The sequence below is a fragment of the Calypte anna genome, chromosome 1 (genome assembly GCF_003957555.1).
Source record: "Calypte anna isolate BGI_N300 chromosome 1, bCalAnn1_v1.p, whole genome shotgun sequence".
Taxonomy (NCBI): Eukaryota; Metazoa; Chordata; class Aves; order Apodiformes; family Trochilidae; genus Calypte; species Calypte anna.
The window spans coordinates 86,709,447-86,727,115 of record NC_044244.1 but is presented as its reverse complement, the minus strand read 5'-3'; the positions used below and the strand labels follow the sequence as shown (position 1 = coordinate 86,727,115).

At 45.7% G+C, this 17,669-nt stretch overlaps 1 protein-coding gene across 1 annotated transcript; it reads left to right on the top strand.

Moving 5' to 3' along the window:
• The first annotated feature begins 2,071 nt into the window (after nt 1-2,071).
• NRIP2 (nuclear receptor interacting protein 2) lies at nt 2,072-17,424 on the top strand. The gene is made up of 6 exons (XM_008503223.1): nt 2,072-2,302; nt 5,725-5,901; nt 10,110-10,192; nt 10,639-10,766; nt 16,455-16,507; nt 17,332-17,424. Exons 1-6 carry the CDS (start codon nt 2,072-2,074, stop codon nt 17,422-17,424), a joined length of 765 nt encoding a protein of 254 aa, XP_008501445.1.
• The last annotated feature ends 245 nt before the right edge of the window (nt 17,425-17,669 follow it).

The following is a 17,669-nucleotide window of genomic DNA, read 5'->3' as shown; positions in this document are numbered from 1 at the left end:
TGAATCTTTAAAACTGGCATGGCCATTGTTGCCAGCAGAAGCAGAGATGCCTTGTCAGAGCTGACCTGCAGGAGGGGAAACAGGGGTCTGTGTGAGCATTGGTGTGCATAGTTAAAGGACTTGATAATGAGGGTCAGTGGATGCCCAGTGAAGCCACAAGAGATCAAAAGTATGTGTAAATCCAGAATCATGACAACCTAGAGGCAAGAAAACAAGGCCATGGGAACCTAGCTTCCCTGGGATTAGACATTATTTAAATTGTCTTCTTAATTTGGCTTGCAGAAAGACAGGGACAGTTGACAACAGCTTTGATGTGTTTTTGATCAGGCTCTGCCTGCATGCTGATGTTGGAGTTTGGCCTTGCACTGGAAAGCATTAAGTGCATATTTCTACTCCCATTACTACCAAATCTGGCTCTGCAAACTGATGCTGTGGAAACCACAATACCTGGCTTAAAGCAGTCAGGATACTGCTTTATTTTATGTAATGCTGATTTTTTTCCAGGGGACAAAATGTTTAACCTCTTCAAATTTTACAATTACTTTAAAAATGGCCAGCTTACCTTTTAACATTTGAGGATCAAAAATCCCAAGTGAAATGCTAACACTGTGATGATTAGAGGGAGTGAAAGGCAAACAACATGGTTTGCTTTGCAATGAGGCCAGCTTTGCTGTGGTTTCTGCATCCACACTGAGGTCTCACAGTGGCTGACTGGACTCAGCTTTGTACATGGATGATTGTATTTACTTCCTAACATTGCAAACTCAGTGTTAGATTTTTATACTCAATTTAGAATAATTAGTATTGGTAATGTTGGAATGTTACATACTGCTAAGCTGGAAGAAAAGAAAGGGCGCAATGGAAAGCCTCCTCTTGTTATCTTCATAGTCTGTTGCTGCTTTTCCATGTTGTGCATGAAAGCTGTTTGGGTGCCAGCTGACTTTCAGGGAAAAGTGATGCTGTCCTCAGCTGACTAAAACAGTTTCCTTCTCTGCACAGAGTATCAGAACTGGTGCTTACTGGGGAAGTGTATCCACCAGTTAAAGGGGATCAAAATAAAAAAAAGCAGCTTCAGTTCCAGTTTCAAGCAGGACAATGTGGAGGCAGAAAACTGAAAAACTGAGCTCCTCTCTTCCCTGAGAAGAAGGATGTCTGGACCAGGACAGACACTGCAGCTATGTCAGCATAACCTTAGTGTAAACAGGGAGTCAAGTCTGCTGGTGTTGACAAGCCAGAGATTTTAGGATTCTGCAACTTTGGTTCTAGATGAGGAGGGGTGAAAACGAGGGCAGAGGTAGGCACAATACATTTGTCCTGGTTAGAAGCTGAATCCAGGCTTTCAGGATTTCAACCGAGCTTACACAGTAAAATCCCTCAGTGCAGCCTATTCCAAATGCCTGACACACTCTGCAGAAATGAGGAGGCAGGAGCTCCTGCCAGGAGCCCTGAGACAGATACTCTCTTCCACTTACAGAGGCACTGCATCATCTCACAGACTGAACCACGTTGTTGCCAGTATTTACAGCCTAAGATGCATCAGAGCCCGCCCAGCAGAGACACTGAGCTGCACACCCTGTCACAGTGAATTTACTGCTTTTTCAGGGTACGCACATGCGCATGTGTGCGCAGAGCCCACGGGAGGAAAGTCCAGCCCCCAACAGCAGGACCACCCTTTTGCTGCTGGATTTTTCCAGCTAGAGTATCTTGCTGGCATCGCTTTAATTTATGGAAATTGGTTTCTGACGCGGGGCTTTTTCTGTTATGACGAGGACTTACTAGGACTAGAGGAGACACAGCGACAGTCAGGGCAGGAGGAGAGAGGGAGAGGAAGAGGTGAGGAGCAGAGGGAGGGTGGGGGAGTGGAGAGGACAGAGGTAGAAAAAGGCAGACAGTTCAAAGTTATAATTAAAAGACCAGGAAGAAAGGCAGAGAAAGGGAGAGGAGAGCTGTGAGGAAGGAAAGGTGAAGGAGCTCAGAGACTGAGTCAGCCTCAGGAGGGCAAACGCCGGGACACGAGTGCAGGGAGCACCCCAGCATACCAAGAAGGACCTATTCTGTCTGAATCTCCACCATGAGCACAAGGAAGAGCTGCCCCCTGCCACTGGGACAAGGAGACCCAGAGGAAAAACAGAGTGAGGGTACTCCTGACCCAGAGCCACAGGAGTGTGAGGTGGAGCTGAGGAACAAAGCTATTCTGCAACAGAAGAGACGCCTTAAACAGGCCACCCAGTTTGTGCACAAGGACTCTGCTGACCTTCTCCCTTTGGATGGCTTGACAAGGCTTGGCACCTCCAAGGATCTGGTGAGTCCAGTGGGACCCCATTTGGGAGGGGGTCCTCCTAATACCCTTCATCCCAGCTGGGGACTTCTGCCAGGCTTTGTAAAAGGGTCATGGGTTCAGCAAAGATGAAACTTCCTTTGAGCATTGTCTAGGAGCAGGTCAGGTTGAGGGGAAAGAATTAATTGACTGTTCTTGGAATCTATCTTCCCATATGTCCCTGTAGGAACCAAACTTCTTGCATAGGCAGGCAAACATGGATTGAAAGGACTCCCCAGGATCCAATTTTCCACTCACCTTATACATAAATATATTCATCTGACATGTATGTTTCTATATGGAACACCTCTGAAAGTCCTTGTGTATTCCTGTGTTATCCAGCTCAAAAGCAGACTCCTTCCTGGACTCAGCAGGGAGGAAAGCAGAGTTCATGAAACTCCAAGAGGCTTATGTTTGACCTTGTCAGGTTTTTGCATCATTCTCTTTCCCCTACTCTTTGGATTTGCAGAGGGGCAAGCAGAGGTCTGGACTGCTGTCTAGGTGTGCAGGTGGCTGCAGTGGACAGCACCCACGGGGAGGTGGCATGGGAGTGAGGCCTGTGGCTGTATCCTTGAGGAAACATGGATCTGGAGGCATCGGGGAGGGGATCTGCTCCAGAAGACTGAGCAGACTGTGGTCTGGAGGGACTTCCCCAAGGCAGGGAGCAGTTTCCCACAGGATCTCTTCCTGGCTTAGTAGCACACACCTCCCCCATGCTCTAGCAGTTTTGCTGTCCAGCATCAGAGGTCTGAATAATTTTCCCAAAAGAGAGCCTGCAGCATTGCAGATGAAACATCTCGGGAGGGGAAAATCAGATATACCCCTGGGCATTTCCTTGAATAGCTTTTGGCAGGGAAAGGAGAGGAGCCACTTTTTTTGTCTTTTAGTTCATGTTTGCTGAAGCCAGCTACAAAGTCAGAAAAACGTGTCTACCTGCTTTATTTTGGAATTTACTCCTGTCGCACTGTGCCCGCAAAAATACAACTGTGGTGCCTGCCAGATGTTGCTGTGAGAGTCCTGCACAGTACAGGTGGCAGTCTTGGCCACCAAAGGCTGGCACTCTGAAGCCCGAAATGCTTGCTATAGAAAGACAGGCTTTGCCTGAATCCCTTGCCATGAGCAGCTCTCCTGGTGAAATTAACCATTCTAGGCAGGAGAATTCCTTGCATGCAGATGGCATTTGGTGACCCAGAACCAATGCAGAGTTCATGTTTGGTCCATAACAGAGTGGCTGAAACATTTTTACCATGGAGCTAGGGAGCAGTGAAAAAAGTGAATGCGAACATATTTTTTGCTATGGAAACTTTGCACTAGTGTTAGAAGACACAAAACAGTGTGGCACTTGTGCAAATTTCACACACATAGTGCCATATCGGGGGTCAATGGTAGTACCTTTGGTACCTCTGGTTCTGGTTTACTCTGAAGCAAGAGAAGAGCCAGGCTTTAGATTTCTAAGAGCAATTCAGGAGCCCCTGCAACTTGATGGGCCACTGTGATATCGATGTGATGTTTTGGGGGTTGCAAATTAGAGTCCATGGTTTTGAGGGTTGCAAATTGCTTTCAGGCAATCCTCCATCTCCAGGCAAAATTCCATCTATGTTTCCATCTGTCTTCCTCCTGGAGGACAGGAATGCAGGTCTGACAACAAATCAGCAGCAGGAAGTGCTGGAGCAGTGGAACTCAGAGGGAGTGCAAAACACCCCAGAGTCCTATTCCACTTACATTGGAAGGAGAGTTTAATTAATTCCCCAAAACACATCTCCACAGATAGTGCCAGAGACTCCAGCTGTGGCAGCCCCACATGTCCTAAAACTAGAACAAGACCCTATGTAATTTTAAAAATACAGATGTTTTCTTATACAGTTAAAGTCAGGCTGCTACTTTCTGCCACTCTTTTCTGCATATTCTGGGTGTGCATTCAGGTTACACGATGCATCCCGCAGCATCTGGGATTAGCTGGGCCCACAGCATCTCCAACAATGAGTAATTACACGTTTCAGTGGAGACCTCACATTGCCAGCTTTATAATTACAGGCATGATACCTCTCCTTTTCTAGCCACTGGGCAAAACTGACAAGTCAGAGTGCTTCATGTTTCAGTTCTCAGCCCCCTGAGCAAGCATAAAACTAGTCTGAAGCACCTGCAGCCTGTAGGGATTATACAGACCAGTTCATTGGTAGATCTGGTCTAATTTAGATGTTTGGTCTGAATATTGATAGGATCCTCCATCAAACTGCTGCACCATCTGGAAGTGGATTTTTTAAATTCTTTTTGAGAAAGATAAAAGCAATGGCTTCTGCTGCAGCACATTAGCCCATGTAGATTCATTTCCTTTCTTAATGCAGGCATTGTTACTGAGAATGCTACTGTGACTTCTGAGTAGCTGCTCTCCTGGATGAGGGCCAGGAGACCATGTACATGGAGAAAGAACAGAACTACCTTCAACAAGCATATTTCACTTATGCTGACCATTGTTGATTGTGCAGGGACTGGAGGCACTGGAACACCATTGGGCAAAAACTAGAGCATCAAGCTGATGACAAAATGAATTTTCTCTCCAAAGCAACAGATTTCTCTGTGTATGCAATGTTGGGACTAGAATTCTTTCACAATTTTTCCTTCCTCTTGGTTCCCCTGCCCTTCTCTTGTAAAGAAGAAAGGATGTAGGAATGAGATAGGAATATGAGATACATGAGATAAAAGTAAGACACATGAGATAGGAATAAAGTTCCTTCAGCTGTTATCTGACTGATGGCACTCCCTTCTAGTAATGAGCAACACAGGGTTTCATAGGTGCTCCCCCAATTAGGAAAGAACTCAAAGTAGTATCACTTCTGGTGGAGGGGAGCAGAGATAAACTCCATTAAAAGAACATTAGAAAGTAGTTTTAGTTTCCTATGTAGAGGAAGCTTTCCACTTCACTACAAATAATGGCTTGTACACCTAAAACTTCTAGAGTGTTGCCTTTTTACTCACATGTACATCACACACATGCTGCATTCTCTGTCCCCTTCAACATGAGAAGGTGTGAGTGTGCCTGGATGGATGTCAGCACAAACCTGCCAGGTAGTGTATTGCAGGTATGAGACTGCAAAGTGCACGTTTAGATGAAGGAATAGATAGAAATGTGTGACAAGAGCATGCATCAGGCACGTTCTCCTCCTCCAACAATTACATCTCAGAGACCTGACTGTCACATACAGACTGTCACAGACACTTTAACATCACCTTAGTGCCTACAGAAAAAAATCTTGGGATTTAAAGAAAGTTTTTTTGGGATAAGCTTCACGTTCATCAGGACAAGCAGTTGTGTCAAGCATTTGCAATCTGCTTTCCTGGGCTAGCAAATGTCCTTGTTTTTAGCTCCATACTTAGCTGGGATTTCTCTTTCTTTGTGATGGAGACAGCAGCCACATAGTGTGGTCCAGCGGCGCCTCTTGGAAGGCAATCTGAACAAGCTGCGGTGTGAGACCAGGGTTCAGTCTGCATGGGTTCCATCTCCACTGGCAAAAGACCAGGATGAAAAGATTGCAAAGGGAGAGAACAGGAGAAAAGAAACTTCACCCCTGCTAATACAGTGCCAGGTAAGGCGACAACACAGTGCTGCTGATTTCACAGTGATGGCAAATCCTCAATGAGTTCCAGAACCATGATAAATTATTAAATTGCAAAGCCAGCTGCAGCCAAAGAGAGCAGATTTCCTACACGTGCACCCCCAGAGTTTGGACTCAGTTCTTCCAACAGCCAGAGGAAGGCCTTTCTGCCACATGCATTCTAGTTTTCCGTATTTGAAGATAAATTACCTTAATCATATCTTCTTCCTTTGGAGGCCAGCTTTCATGTGGCACAAGGTATTTCATAACTGCATAAAGAAGCAAGGAATGTCTCCTTATAACTTTAAGTCATGTTGCTCCTAATTTATTTACCCTTAGTGGATCCAGACTGGTGTGATTCTCTTAGCTGTCAAAGGACATCCTAACTGTGCTCTGAATTAGTGCTGCTGCATTTCTTTATGGAAGCAGTATTTTTAACTCTCTTTTCTTCTTATAGCCTCCTACATGTCAAAACACACTCTTCCTGGGTCCTTGTAGGTAAGAAAGCAAATCCAAAACCCCATGAAAAAGGGCTTCATGGTTAGAGCTGTTCAGTAATATGCAGATATGAGACTCACCAAGTCTCACAAAATCAATTTTAAAGCTGTGCTTATTTCAGTTCATAGTGATGAAGGATGAGGAAAAAGCTGAGGTGCTTAATGAACTCTTTGCCTCAGTCTTTAATAATAGGACCAGTTCCACAGAGGGAATCCGAGTCCCTAAGCTAGGAGACAGGGACCAGGAGCAGAATGACCCTCCCCACAGTACAGGAGATAGTCAGTGACCTGCTGCACCATATAGATGTGCACAAATCCATAGGACCATATGACATGCACCCAAGAACACTGGAAGAGTTGGTGGGGGTGCTCACCATCATCATCTATCAGCAGTCCTGTCTGAATGCAGAGGCATCAGCAGGTTGGAACTCAGCTTGTTCCAACTCAGTTGGAACATAACATATACAAGAAGGGACAGAAGGATGATCCAGTAAATTACAGGCCTGTCAAATTGACTTTGGTACCAGGGAAGATGATGGAGCAGATCATCTTGAGTACCATTGTGTAGTACATGCAGGGCAACCAAATGATTATGCCCAGTCAGCATGGGTTCATGAAGGGCAGGTCCTGTTTGACTAACTTGATCTCCATCTGTGACAGGGAGACCAATAAGCATTACTGGACGAGGGAAGGGTTGTGGATGTTGTGTTTAGCAAGGGCTTTGACACAGCCTCCCACACCATTCTCCTGGAGAAACAACTGCTTGTGGCTTGGATATGCACTCCTTTCAATGGATTAAAAACTGGTTAGATGGCCAGGTCCAAAGAGTTGTAGTCAGTGGAATTAAATCCAGCTGGCAACCGGTCATGAGTGGTGTTCCCCAGGGCTCAGTGCTGGGGCTGGTTCTGTTTAATAGTTTTATTGATGATTTGGATGAGGGGATAGGGTGCACCCTCAGACCTAACTCAGCATCAGAGTCCACTATTCATTCCTCTTTTGTGTGTCTAATGAACTGTACCCCAGCTGTCGCACACATTTCATTTTCCTTCCTGGGGGAAAGCTAATGAAAATCATAGTCAAGAAATAAGTTTAATGCTGCACTTAACTCTCACTGAACTCAGTACCTTCTGCATAGGCATTTCTCTCTTCTTCTTCCCTCCCTAAGAGCCAGTCACTGTTTGCCACTCTTAATCTTAAACTGGAAGAAGAAACGCTGTTGTCATGAGGTAAGGCAGGATCTCTCTCCAGTTGGCCTTGGGGACCATGGCAGTAACATTTTTTCTTGAACAAGCAGAAGTATTGCCATAGTCAGGAGTTTCTAGAGTGCTTTTCAGGAGTTTCCCTCCTATTAAACTCTTCATTTGCTTTAAGCAGATTTGTGCCAAGAGCTTGGAGGAATACATGAATGAAGGGCAAGAGAATAGGTCCATGTACTGGGAATTGGCAGCAGCTCAGGTGGGCCTCCTACCAGCTCTGTCCTGTATTTCCACGGGACAGAAGTTCAAGCTGCTCCGTAGTGAACTGGGACTGCTCTTTTGTGATGAAGCTGGAGGAACATGCCCATAGGAATCTGCAAAGAACTGCAGAGAGAGTTTCTAGGGGCTGGTTTCACTGTGGTCTGGATCTATTTCATGAATCTTCCAGCCGATATCATGTCAGCTAAGTTTGTTGTTCTCCCAACCTCTCACTTGGGTTTTGGTATTCTTTGTTTAGGTGTTCTCCCAGCATCAGGCAATTTCCATACCATGTGCCAAAGAACAGCCTTGGACTGAGCATAGATGTCAGTATGGCTGAGGCTGTGAGCAGCTGATGGAAAGGGGAAGGCACAGTGGGGACAGGCAGAAATTTGTGAAATCTGTCTTGCCTCTTGCTTTCCTAAAGTAATTAGCATTATATGCCTCACTTCAGTGTTGTCACACTACCTGCAGTCACACAAGACTGTTAATTAACTGGATATAATTCTTTATGAATATGACATGTATTTTTACATTAAAGAAGAAAAATGTAATAACCAAATAAGGAGTTGTTGAAAACAAGCATATTTTCTGTGCAGAGTCTGCTTGAGCACTGCTCTCCTTTGTTCCTGGATGAGGCCAAGCACGGTGAATGATCATCTTTCTAACTTGAAGTGTTGAGTGTGCTATCTCTGAGGTTGCCTTGAGTGCATTTAGCAAGCTACTATTGATGTTGTGTCTGTGCAGCACTCCAGTATTTCTCACAGGAGGTGTTTTCTCCTTTCTCTATACCACATTTTTAAAAATTAAATCTTGATAATATATGATGTACCTCTCTGTGATGATTAACCCATGTAATAATCATAAACATATTTAGTTTAAAAATTCAGGAAAATGAGGCATTTTTCTTGATCCTGCTGGTGCTGCATTGAATCCCTGATGGTCATGCTGTTCTGCTTAAGGTGTTCAAAGCATTTAAGCACATCAGGAATGAGCATAAGAGTAGAGGACCTGTGGGAGGTCTGTTGCTGCTTCTGAGTGGCTCATGGCACTGAATGCCATAGTGCATGGAAGAGAAAGAATCACAGAAAAAATACAAATGATAGCAGGAGAAAAATGAGCCTCTCAAGAGGGAAACTGTGTTTGGGTTTTTTGTTTTGGTTTTTTTTTTTAGCATTGGTGTTTCACAGAGCCTTGAAAAACTAGTATGAATGGATATGGTTAGGTACTATAGGTGGGTGCAAGCCATACTTTTATTAAGTCCTGATCCTCCTTTTTTTTTTTTTCTTTTGGACATAGCTCTCTGATGCCCTTGATGACCCAATTTTTTCAGATCTCTACCATATATGAGACCTGCTGTTACTTCAGCACCTCTGGCCTGCCACTAAGGACCTCTGTGCAGAGAGGACAGAAAACAGATGCATCTCCTCTTTCAGGTGCAGAGGGATGAAGAAATGAAGTGGGGAAGGCACTGGAGATTGTTCCAGTAAAATAATGCAGAGGTGACTTGGGTGCAGGGCATCCAGACTCTCCCTTTGCTAGATGATACCATCTGTGAATACTGTAGTTCTGGTGTTCATATAACATTTTCTTAAAGAGCTGTGTTGGAACATTTAAGTCCCACACAAAATAGGTATCTCTTGGTTAGGTTGTTTCCTGATTTCAGAACTCACTTGGATGTGTCGGTTTTCTTGAAAACTGCCTTAAATTCAAGGTCTTTTAAGGGATGCTTGTCCTGCTGCTTCTGCTTCTCCCACAGACATCTCTGGAAGCTGTTTAGCTGAGAACAGTTGCTTAGCCCTGGAGCCTTGTTACTTGTGATACCAGAAGAAATGGACCAAAAAATCCCTACAAACACTTTAGCAGATGCTTATATTCCTTTTGAAGCTTTTGCCATAACAATCATTTCTCTGCTAATAAAGTCCCTGTGGATTTACTGAACAATTCCACTAGTTATGCTTCTCTTGGTTGGAATACTGCTGAGTTAAAGTCACTAAAAACAGATAGGTGTCTGGGTAATCAAGTACAAAATAAAGAAGACAAATTAAAAAAAAAAAGCCTTTGTAGGAGGTTTGCAGAGCACTGAGGAGACCACCATTTATCTTGGATGAATCTTCTGACTACTGTCTAAAACACCACATCTTTGACTGTGTTGCTAAGGAAGGCCTAAGGGATTGTCACACTGTTGGAGGAGTGGGTATGTCAATTCTGAACCCACAGTAACTATCTGTTGTTTTTTTTTTCCTAGTGCCAAGGTCAAGTGTTGAAAGCGACTGTTAACACTGGATGTCTACCAAACCTCATCTCCAAGAGCTGTTTAAATCAGCTGGGGTAAGTCTTTGCACAGGGGAAAATAGGGGATGGTTAAAAGAAAACCTATGGCAAGAACCTAGGCACTCTTGATTCCCAGCCCAAAGGATATTTACTAGCAGCTTTGCATGTGCACACAGTGGTTTAGAAGATGCAGAGGGTGGGCTACAGGAGAAGGCATCAGAAGCAGTGGCAAAGTTGTGTGCAGACACTCAGAGCAGGAGGCAGAGCTATGGCATTCTGTCTGTGCACACTGCAGGGCAGAGGTGCTCAGCCTCAGCAGTGAGGAACACAGATGGACAGTGCCCTATGGTTTTCCTTGTGGAATCTGCCTCCAAAGATGCTGTATGGAAAAGATTCCTCCTCTTGTGGGCCTGTTCCCAATGAGATGAAGAACCATCAGCAAGAAGCCCTGGTTTTCCTTCTCTTCCTCCACTTGAGGCAATAACACCTCTTGTGTCCCACAGGCTGGAAGAAATGTCTACCATGGACTGTGGAGACCTCTCTCTTTCCATCCCCAGCGTTGTTGGCCGAGTAGAACAGATGGAGTTGCAATTTGGCCAGGAGACAGTGCTGTGTTCAGCACTGGTTGTAGGTGAGAGTGCCAGCCCCTTCTCTCCCCCAGTTTTCCTCTGTCCCTCTTGCCCTGCCAAGGACATTTAAAAGGACCACTGAGAAAAGTGAAATGTGGTGGGAGGTCGACCACATGGTAACCTTCACTGCTGGCCATTATGCACTGTGAATACTCTTAATGTAACCAAAGGCAAAGAGCAGACGAAGAGTACAGAGAAGATACAAGACTTCGAAAGGGGGGAGAATCATAGACTTATAGAATGGCTTGGGTTGCAAGATACCTTTAAGATCATCTAGTTCCAACCCCATTGTATGGGCAGGGACACCTCCCATTAGATCAGGTTGCTCAAACCTCATCCAGCCTAGCTTGGAACACTTCCAGGGAGGGGGCATTCCCAACTTCCCTGGGTGACCTGTGCCAGTGTCTCACCATCCTCACACTGAAGAATTTCTTCGTGATATCTAACTTAAATCTGCTCTCTTCTCCTTTAAACCCTATCACTACACTCCCTTGTGAAAAGTCACTCTCCAGCTTTCCTGTAGGCCCCCTTCAGGCACTATAAGATCTCTCCAGAGCCTCCTCTTCTCAAGGCTGAAAAACACCAGTTCTCTCAGCCTGTCCTCACAGGAGAGGTGCCCTAGCCCTCTGATCATTTTTGTGGCTCTCCTGGACTCACTCCAGCAGTTCCTTGTCCTTCTTATATTGGGGGCTCCAGAACTGGACACACTACTCTAGGTGGGGTCTCACAGGAGCAGAGTAGAGGGGGAGAATCCCTTCCCTTGGCCTGCTGCCCACACTTCTTTTGATGCAGCCCAGGACATAGATTGGCTTTCTGGGCTGCAAGCTCACATTGCCAGTTCATGCTAAGCTTCTCATCAATTATCACCCCCAAGTCCTTCTCAGAGCTGTTTTCAAACCAGTCTCCAAACAGACACAACACTATTTGTGTTTGGGATTGCCCTCACCCAGCTGCAGAACCTTGCACCTGCACTTCCTGCAGTTTGCACAAGCCACCTCTCAAGCCTGTCAAGGTCCCTTTGGATGCCATCCCTTCCTGCCATGTGTCAACCTCACCACACAGTTTGGTGGCATCAGTAAACTTGCTGAGGGTGTCCCTGTTGCCAACAAAGATGTTAAACAGCAGCAGTCTGAGTACCAACCCTTGAGGAATGCCACACAAGATTGGTGACCATTTTCACATCGAGCCATCAAACACAGCTCTGTGAATGTGAACATCAAACCTGATCCTTATATACCAAGTGGTCTATCCATCAAATCCACATTGTTCCAGTTTAAATATCAGAATATCATGCAGGACAGTGTTGAACACTTTACACAGGTCTAGGTACATCATGTCTGTTGCTCTCCCTTTTTCCACCAATGCAGTGATTCCATTGGAAAAGGCCATCAGATCTGTCAGGCAGGCTTTGCCCTTAGTGAAGCCATACTGACTGCCACCACTTCTTCATTTTCCATGTGCCTTAGCAGGGCCATTAGGAGGATCTTGCTGGGCACAGAGGTGAAACTTATTGGTCTGTAGTTCCCTGGTTCTTCCTTTTTTCCCTTTTTGAAAATGAGGGTCATGTTTCCCCTTCACCAGTCAGTGGGAACTTCACCAGACTGCCACGACTTCTCAAAGATAATGGACTGTGGCTTTGCAACTTTATCCACCAGTTCTTCCAAGAGCTGCAGATGAATCCCATCTGGTCCCATGGACTTGTGCACCTTCATGTTCTTTAGATGGTCTTGAACCTGCTCTTTTCCTACAGTGGGGGGGGATCTTCCTTTTCTCAGTCACTCCCTTTGTCCTCTGTGACTTGGGTGGTGTGACAAGAGCCCTTGCTGGTGGGTGAAGATTAAGGCAGACTGTTATCTCAGGCTTTTCCAAGTCCTGCTTGACCAGCTCTACTGCTTCCTTCTGAAGAGGGCCCACATTTTCCCTGGTCGTCTTCTTATCACTGACATACCTGTAGAAATTTTTCTTGTTGTCTTTAACATCTCTGGCCAGATTCAATTCTTCTTTCACTGAGTCTCCCCCAGTGTCCTGAGGCAGGACCCTCTGAAGGAGAGAACCATAGGAGACAAGGTCCAATCAGCAGATGCTGGACCATGCCCAGAAAACAGCAGAAAGGCTGCAGGTTCTGCATTTACATCAAGCTGTGCATATCCTGAGTGCCATTATGGGGTACATAGAGAACAACCAGGTGATCATGCCTAGTCAACATGGCTTCATGAAGGGCAGGTCCTGTCTGATGTAGTGAAATGAGGCAATGAGGCAACCAGGTGCCACTAATTACCAGGTAGTGGGCATGAGCTTGTGTTAAGCCCACCTGTGCCTGATTAGGGTGGGCCCTAACTGCGCATGAGCAGGATTAGGGGGGCAATAAAAGGTGAGGCTTCCAAACACAGGTTCAGCTCATTCCTGAGCAAGGTGTCAGAGAGGTTAGTTGAATCTGGAGCAGTAGCACCAAGCCAGGTCAAACAATCCTGAGGGCTGGGGCTGCTCCTTTTTAACATCTTCATTGATGATTTGGATGAGGGGATGGAGGGCACCCTTGGTAAGTCTGCAGACAGCACTGAGCTGGGTGGAGGTGTCCATCTGCCTGAGGGTAGGGAGGCTCTGCAGAGGGATCTGCACAGGCTCTAGCAACAGGTCAAGGCCAACAGTACAAGTTTCAGCCCAGCTCCATGTTGGGTGCTGCCCTTTGGCCACAACAACCCCCAGCAGCACTACAGGGCCTGGGGAGGAGTGGCTGGAGAGCTGCCCAGCAGAGAGGGACCTGGGGGTGTCTATCGACAGCCACCTGAACATGAGCCAGCAGTGTGCCCAGGTGGCCAAAGAGCCCAACACCATCCTGGCCTCTTATCAGGCACAGGGTGACAGCAGGGACAGGGAGGTGGCCTTGTCCTTGTACTCAGCCTTAGTGAGGCTGCACCTCAAGGACTGTGTGCAATTTTGGGCACCTTCCAGAGTATAGGAAGGAGATGGAGGTTCTGGAGAGGGTGCAGAGAAGGGGAACGAGGCTGATCAGGAGTCTGGAGAACAGGTCATACAAGGAGAGGCTGAAGGTGCTGGGGCTGCTCAGCCTGGAGGAGTCTGAGGGAAGACCTCATTGCTCTCTACAGCTACCTGAAAGGAGGTGTTAGTGAGGCAGATGTTAGCCTTATCTCCCTAGTGACCAGTGACAGGAAAAGAGGTAATGGGTTTAAGCTGCATCAAGGGAGGTTTAGAGGGGATATTTCTTCAGAAGAAAAATTTCTTCACTGAAGGAGTGGTGAACGAACAGGTTATGCAGGGAGGTGGTGGAGTTGCTATCTGTGGAGGTATTAAAGAAAAGGGCAGATGTGGCACTTCAGGAGTCAATTTTGTGGTCAAGGTGGTGTAGGACTGAAGGTTGGAATCAGTCTTCAAGCTTTTTTCCAACCATAACGATTCTGTGATTCTATATGCTGAAAAAAAACTACGTCTTTTTTTAATCCTGTGTTAGTCCTATTAGTCTTTCATCTTTGCCCTCATGCCTTTATCTGTTTCCTGATCTTTGATGAGTACTATTAGTCTTCCAAGGCCTCCCTTGCTCCCTCTTTTCACCTCCATTCTTCCCACTTTCTTAGTCATCTAGAAAGAGCTTCTGCCTGTTCTGCACTCCAGCTCACTCTTCCTCCCTGGTTTCCCCTCTATTTGCTCTTGCTCTTCATGAGGAGTCTGTATTAGTACTAGCACAGGTGAATCAGCCCAGTAGCAACTATACATTTTGCTGGGATGTGGAATTGGCTGCCTGGAAGGAACAAAACTGCAACATCTGTGCCTTACATCTCCCCATGCACATGATGCTTTTCCTTATGTGGTTATGAATAAATTGTAAAATGGATCCACTGGTTACAGGTCAAGCAGTTATCCAGGAGACATGGGAAGTGCTGCTGATGTTAGTGGTGGCTATTGAAGCTTACAGACTCCAAGACCTGAGGATTCTTCCTTCCCTGCCACTGAAGTCCACATGGATAACTAAACCCAGGAGGTTACTCTCAGACAGTCTAATGCATGTTCTTAGTAGAGGGTTTGGACAGCAGGAAGGCTGCATATTCCAGAGAAACACATACAGAGGGAGCCCAGACAAGGCTAGACACAGCTTACCAGACATAGAGCAGTGCCTTTACCAGCAGTCACATAGACATCAACAACACAGTCCAGTCCTAATCCTCCTCTCTGCTGATCAGGATAGAAGTTCACCAGTAAAAGCTCACATTTTCTTACTCTCTAGGTTTACAAGCACATCCATCCACCTAGTCTTCAAACAATAGTGTAGCAAGACAAACCTCTTTTAGGGTACGGTGCTTCAAGGTGCAACCAGGTGTTCCAGTAGAGACTCACGAACAGTGCTCCAAACTATAGCCACAGGGTTGACTAGCCTGGATCAGTGCTGTTGCTCTGAGAGCAACTGACCTCTCTGCTGGCTAGCTCAGGAGTGAGCTGAGCCTGAGTCTCAGGCTTCACCTTTTATTGGCCCCCTGGTCCTGCTCATGCGCAGTGGGGGCCTGCCCTAATCAAGCACAGGTGGGCTTGACACAAGCTCATGCTCACTCCCTGGCAATTAGTGGCACCTGGTTGCCTCATTACACCACACAATAGCACAGCTTCTAGACCTAACTTATATCACTGTCTGAACCCTGGGCTCCCTACCTAGCCAGTGACCCAGATCTTGAGTCTTTCTAGATGCAGGTTTCCTCCTGCTCACTGGCCAGACCAGACTGAAGTTTGCTAGCTAATTTTATATTCAGAACCACAAGCACCTAGGATTAAAATAATTGGGGAAATAAATATATGGAACTTAGACTTTGCAGCATATATTGCAGTCTCTCCAGTTGCTGGCACTTGTGAGCCAATTACTGACTTCTGAGCTCTATGGCCTGTGGTTGCTTTAGTTAGTGGCATCTCTCTTGCATGCCAGTCCCTCAGGTTGCTGATCTCTAAATTTGTCTGCCCTTTAACCTCTGCCATTTTCTACACTTGCTGACAATTAAGACTTGCAGTGGTCACCTTAGGATAGAGAGGTTACACAAAAAATTATGTAATAAAATTATTTAATAAGATTGGATAGATAGTGGCCATCAGGTGCAGGATTTGGTCAGACAACTGAACTGATCAGCAGCCTATTTGCATGTGACTGGCCCCCTTATTCCCTCTCCTCTCAATTTTTCCATGTTTATTCTTCCCTTATTCACCTTGCTGTTTGACTTGTCCTCCATTTGGTTCCTCCCCTTCCCAGCCCATAGTAGGTTTTACATGATCCCTCAAGCCCTTGTGATCTCATAGTAAGTTTCAAACAATTCCACAACCCCTCTCAAACATCTCATAATACTCATTATAATCATGGGTCTCTCCTCTGATCAGCTACAAAGTTCATTTTGACCCTCTTCAGGACTGTGCCTAAGTAGCTCCTTTAATGGCTTATTAGTCAGTGGCAGAAGTGTTGTTGGTTGGTATTATCAACACTGCTGACAAGGCTGTTTTCCCTGTCACCACCTGCTTTGTTAGTGTGTGTGTGTTAAATTCATCACTTTCCTGGTTATTTATTTACTTTATACTGACTAGGCTATAACCATATAATTTAGGAGCCTCTCACACTCCACATCTTCTTACAAGAGTGACACTTTCTTTAGAGGGGCAGTATATATAGTAATGAGCCTGATCAGTCTCTTCTCTTTTCTCAGATGATGAAATGCTGGAGTTTTCCATTGGTCTCCAGACTCTATTGTCTCTTAAGGTAAGGAACACCTTCTTAATGCAGGGCTTCTCTCAACAAGTTCTCTGAGATATGGTTGCTGTAAGCATCAGAAGTACTTCTGTCTAGGTCTTCCAGTGTGACACTTAAAATCGTTGTTGCACAGCTGCCTGGCTGATTGTAGTATGCTGAGTTACCTATTCCTTTCCAGCCCTTAAGATTTTAAGAAAGCTGTCACCCCATAGGATAGTATCTTATCTCCCATTCTTTGTATCCTGAACAAATAAGTTGCAAACAGGAAGAGGAAACTGAAGAGGAGAAAAGGCAAGGCACACTGTATCATGAGTTATATCTGTCTTGCCTTTTGAAGGCAGATGTAAACAACCTCTGCCCTTGCTTTGAGGCAAATGAAGCTGAATTACATTCAGTGTCCAACGCCAGCTGGACATGGCTGAAAAGAATCCTCTTTTCAGCTCCAGGTTAGTAGTCTGCTGAGTCTGGCTCCTGCGTGGCTCAGAATACGGCTACAGCAAGCTTGGTCCTGCTTGTCAATTGCTTGGAGCCATATCTCAGTCTCATCAAGCAGGAAAAGCACTGGGCTGAATTGCTGAGTGATGTGAGGACATCATCTCACAGAGGAACACAGGAAAAAGGGAAGGGAATGGTCCTCTGAAGGATTTGGAGAAGAATTCATTGCAGGGTATAGGAAGAAGGAGGCAGCATGGAAGACAGGGAGGGGAATTGTAAGGTCTCTACAAACCCAGAGTGGCACTGTTTGATGGTTATACAGATTTTCTCCCGTCACAGACATAATGAGATTTCCTATCTGAAATGTGCAGCAAGTAACTGGGTCTCCTCTTCTGTAGTGTTGCATTGACTTGGAGGAAGGAGTCCTGAGATTTAAAGCACTGAGTCAAGAGCTGCCTTTTCTACATGCCTCTGAAGAGCCTGGAGAGTGACTGCCTGTATTCCCCATGTATAAGGATGAGGAGACTTGCTGCCATTAGAGAGAGATGAGGGTAAGGCTCACGCGCCCCTAACCTTGCTGAGTTCTACACTGAGGCATTCACTGAGTGAGATAAAGGCAAAAGGGCACTGGAAGATGTTGTTGCTTGGAGTGCCTCATCTTGAGAGACACCTCTTCTTTCAGTGGGTGCTCTTGCTTTTCCCTGTGTTTTGAGTGGGCATTTTGTTCTTATTTTTC

Bases quoted from the DNA above. Each gene is read 5' to 3' on its own strand.
- NRIP2 (XM_008503223.1), top strand. From the start codon at position 2,072: ATGAGCACAAGGAAGAGCTGCCCCCTGCCACTGGGACAAGGAGACCCA. The intron at 10,193-10,638 runs GTAAGTCTTTGC...TGTGTCCCACAG, and splicing joins AGCTGTTTAAATCAGCTGGG to GCTGGAAGAAATGTCTACCA. The intron at 16,508-17,331 runs GTAAGGAACACC...CCTCTTCTGTAG, and splicing joins AGACTCTATTGTCTCTTAAG to TGTTGCATTGACTTGGAGGA.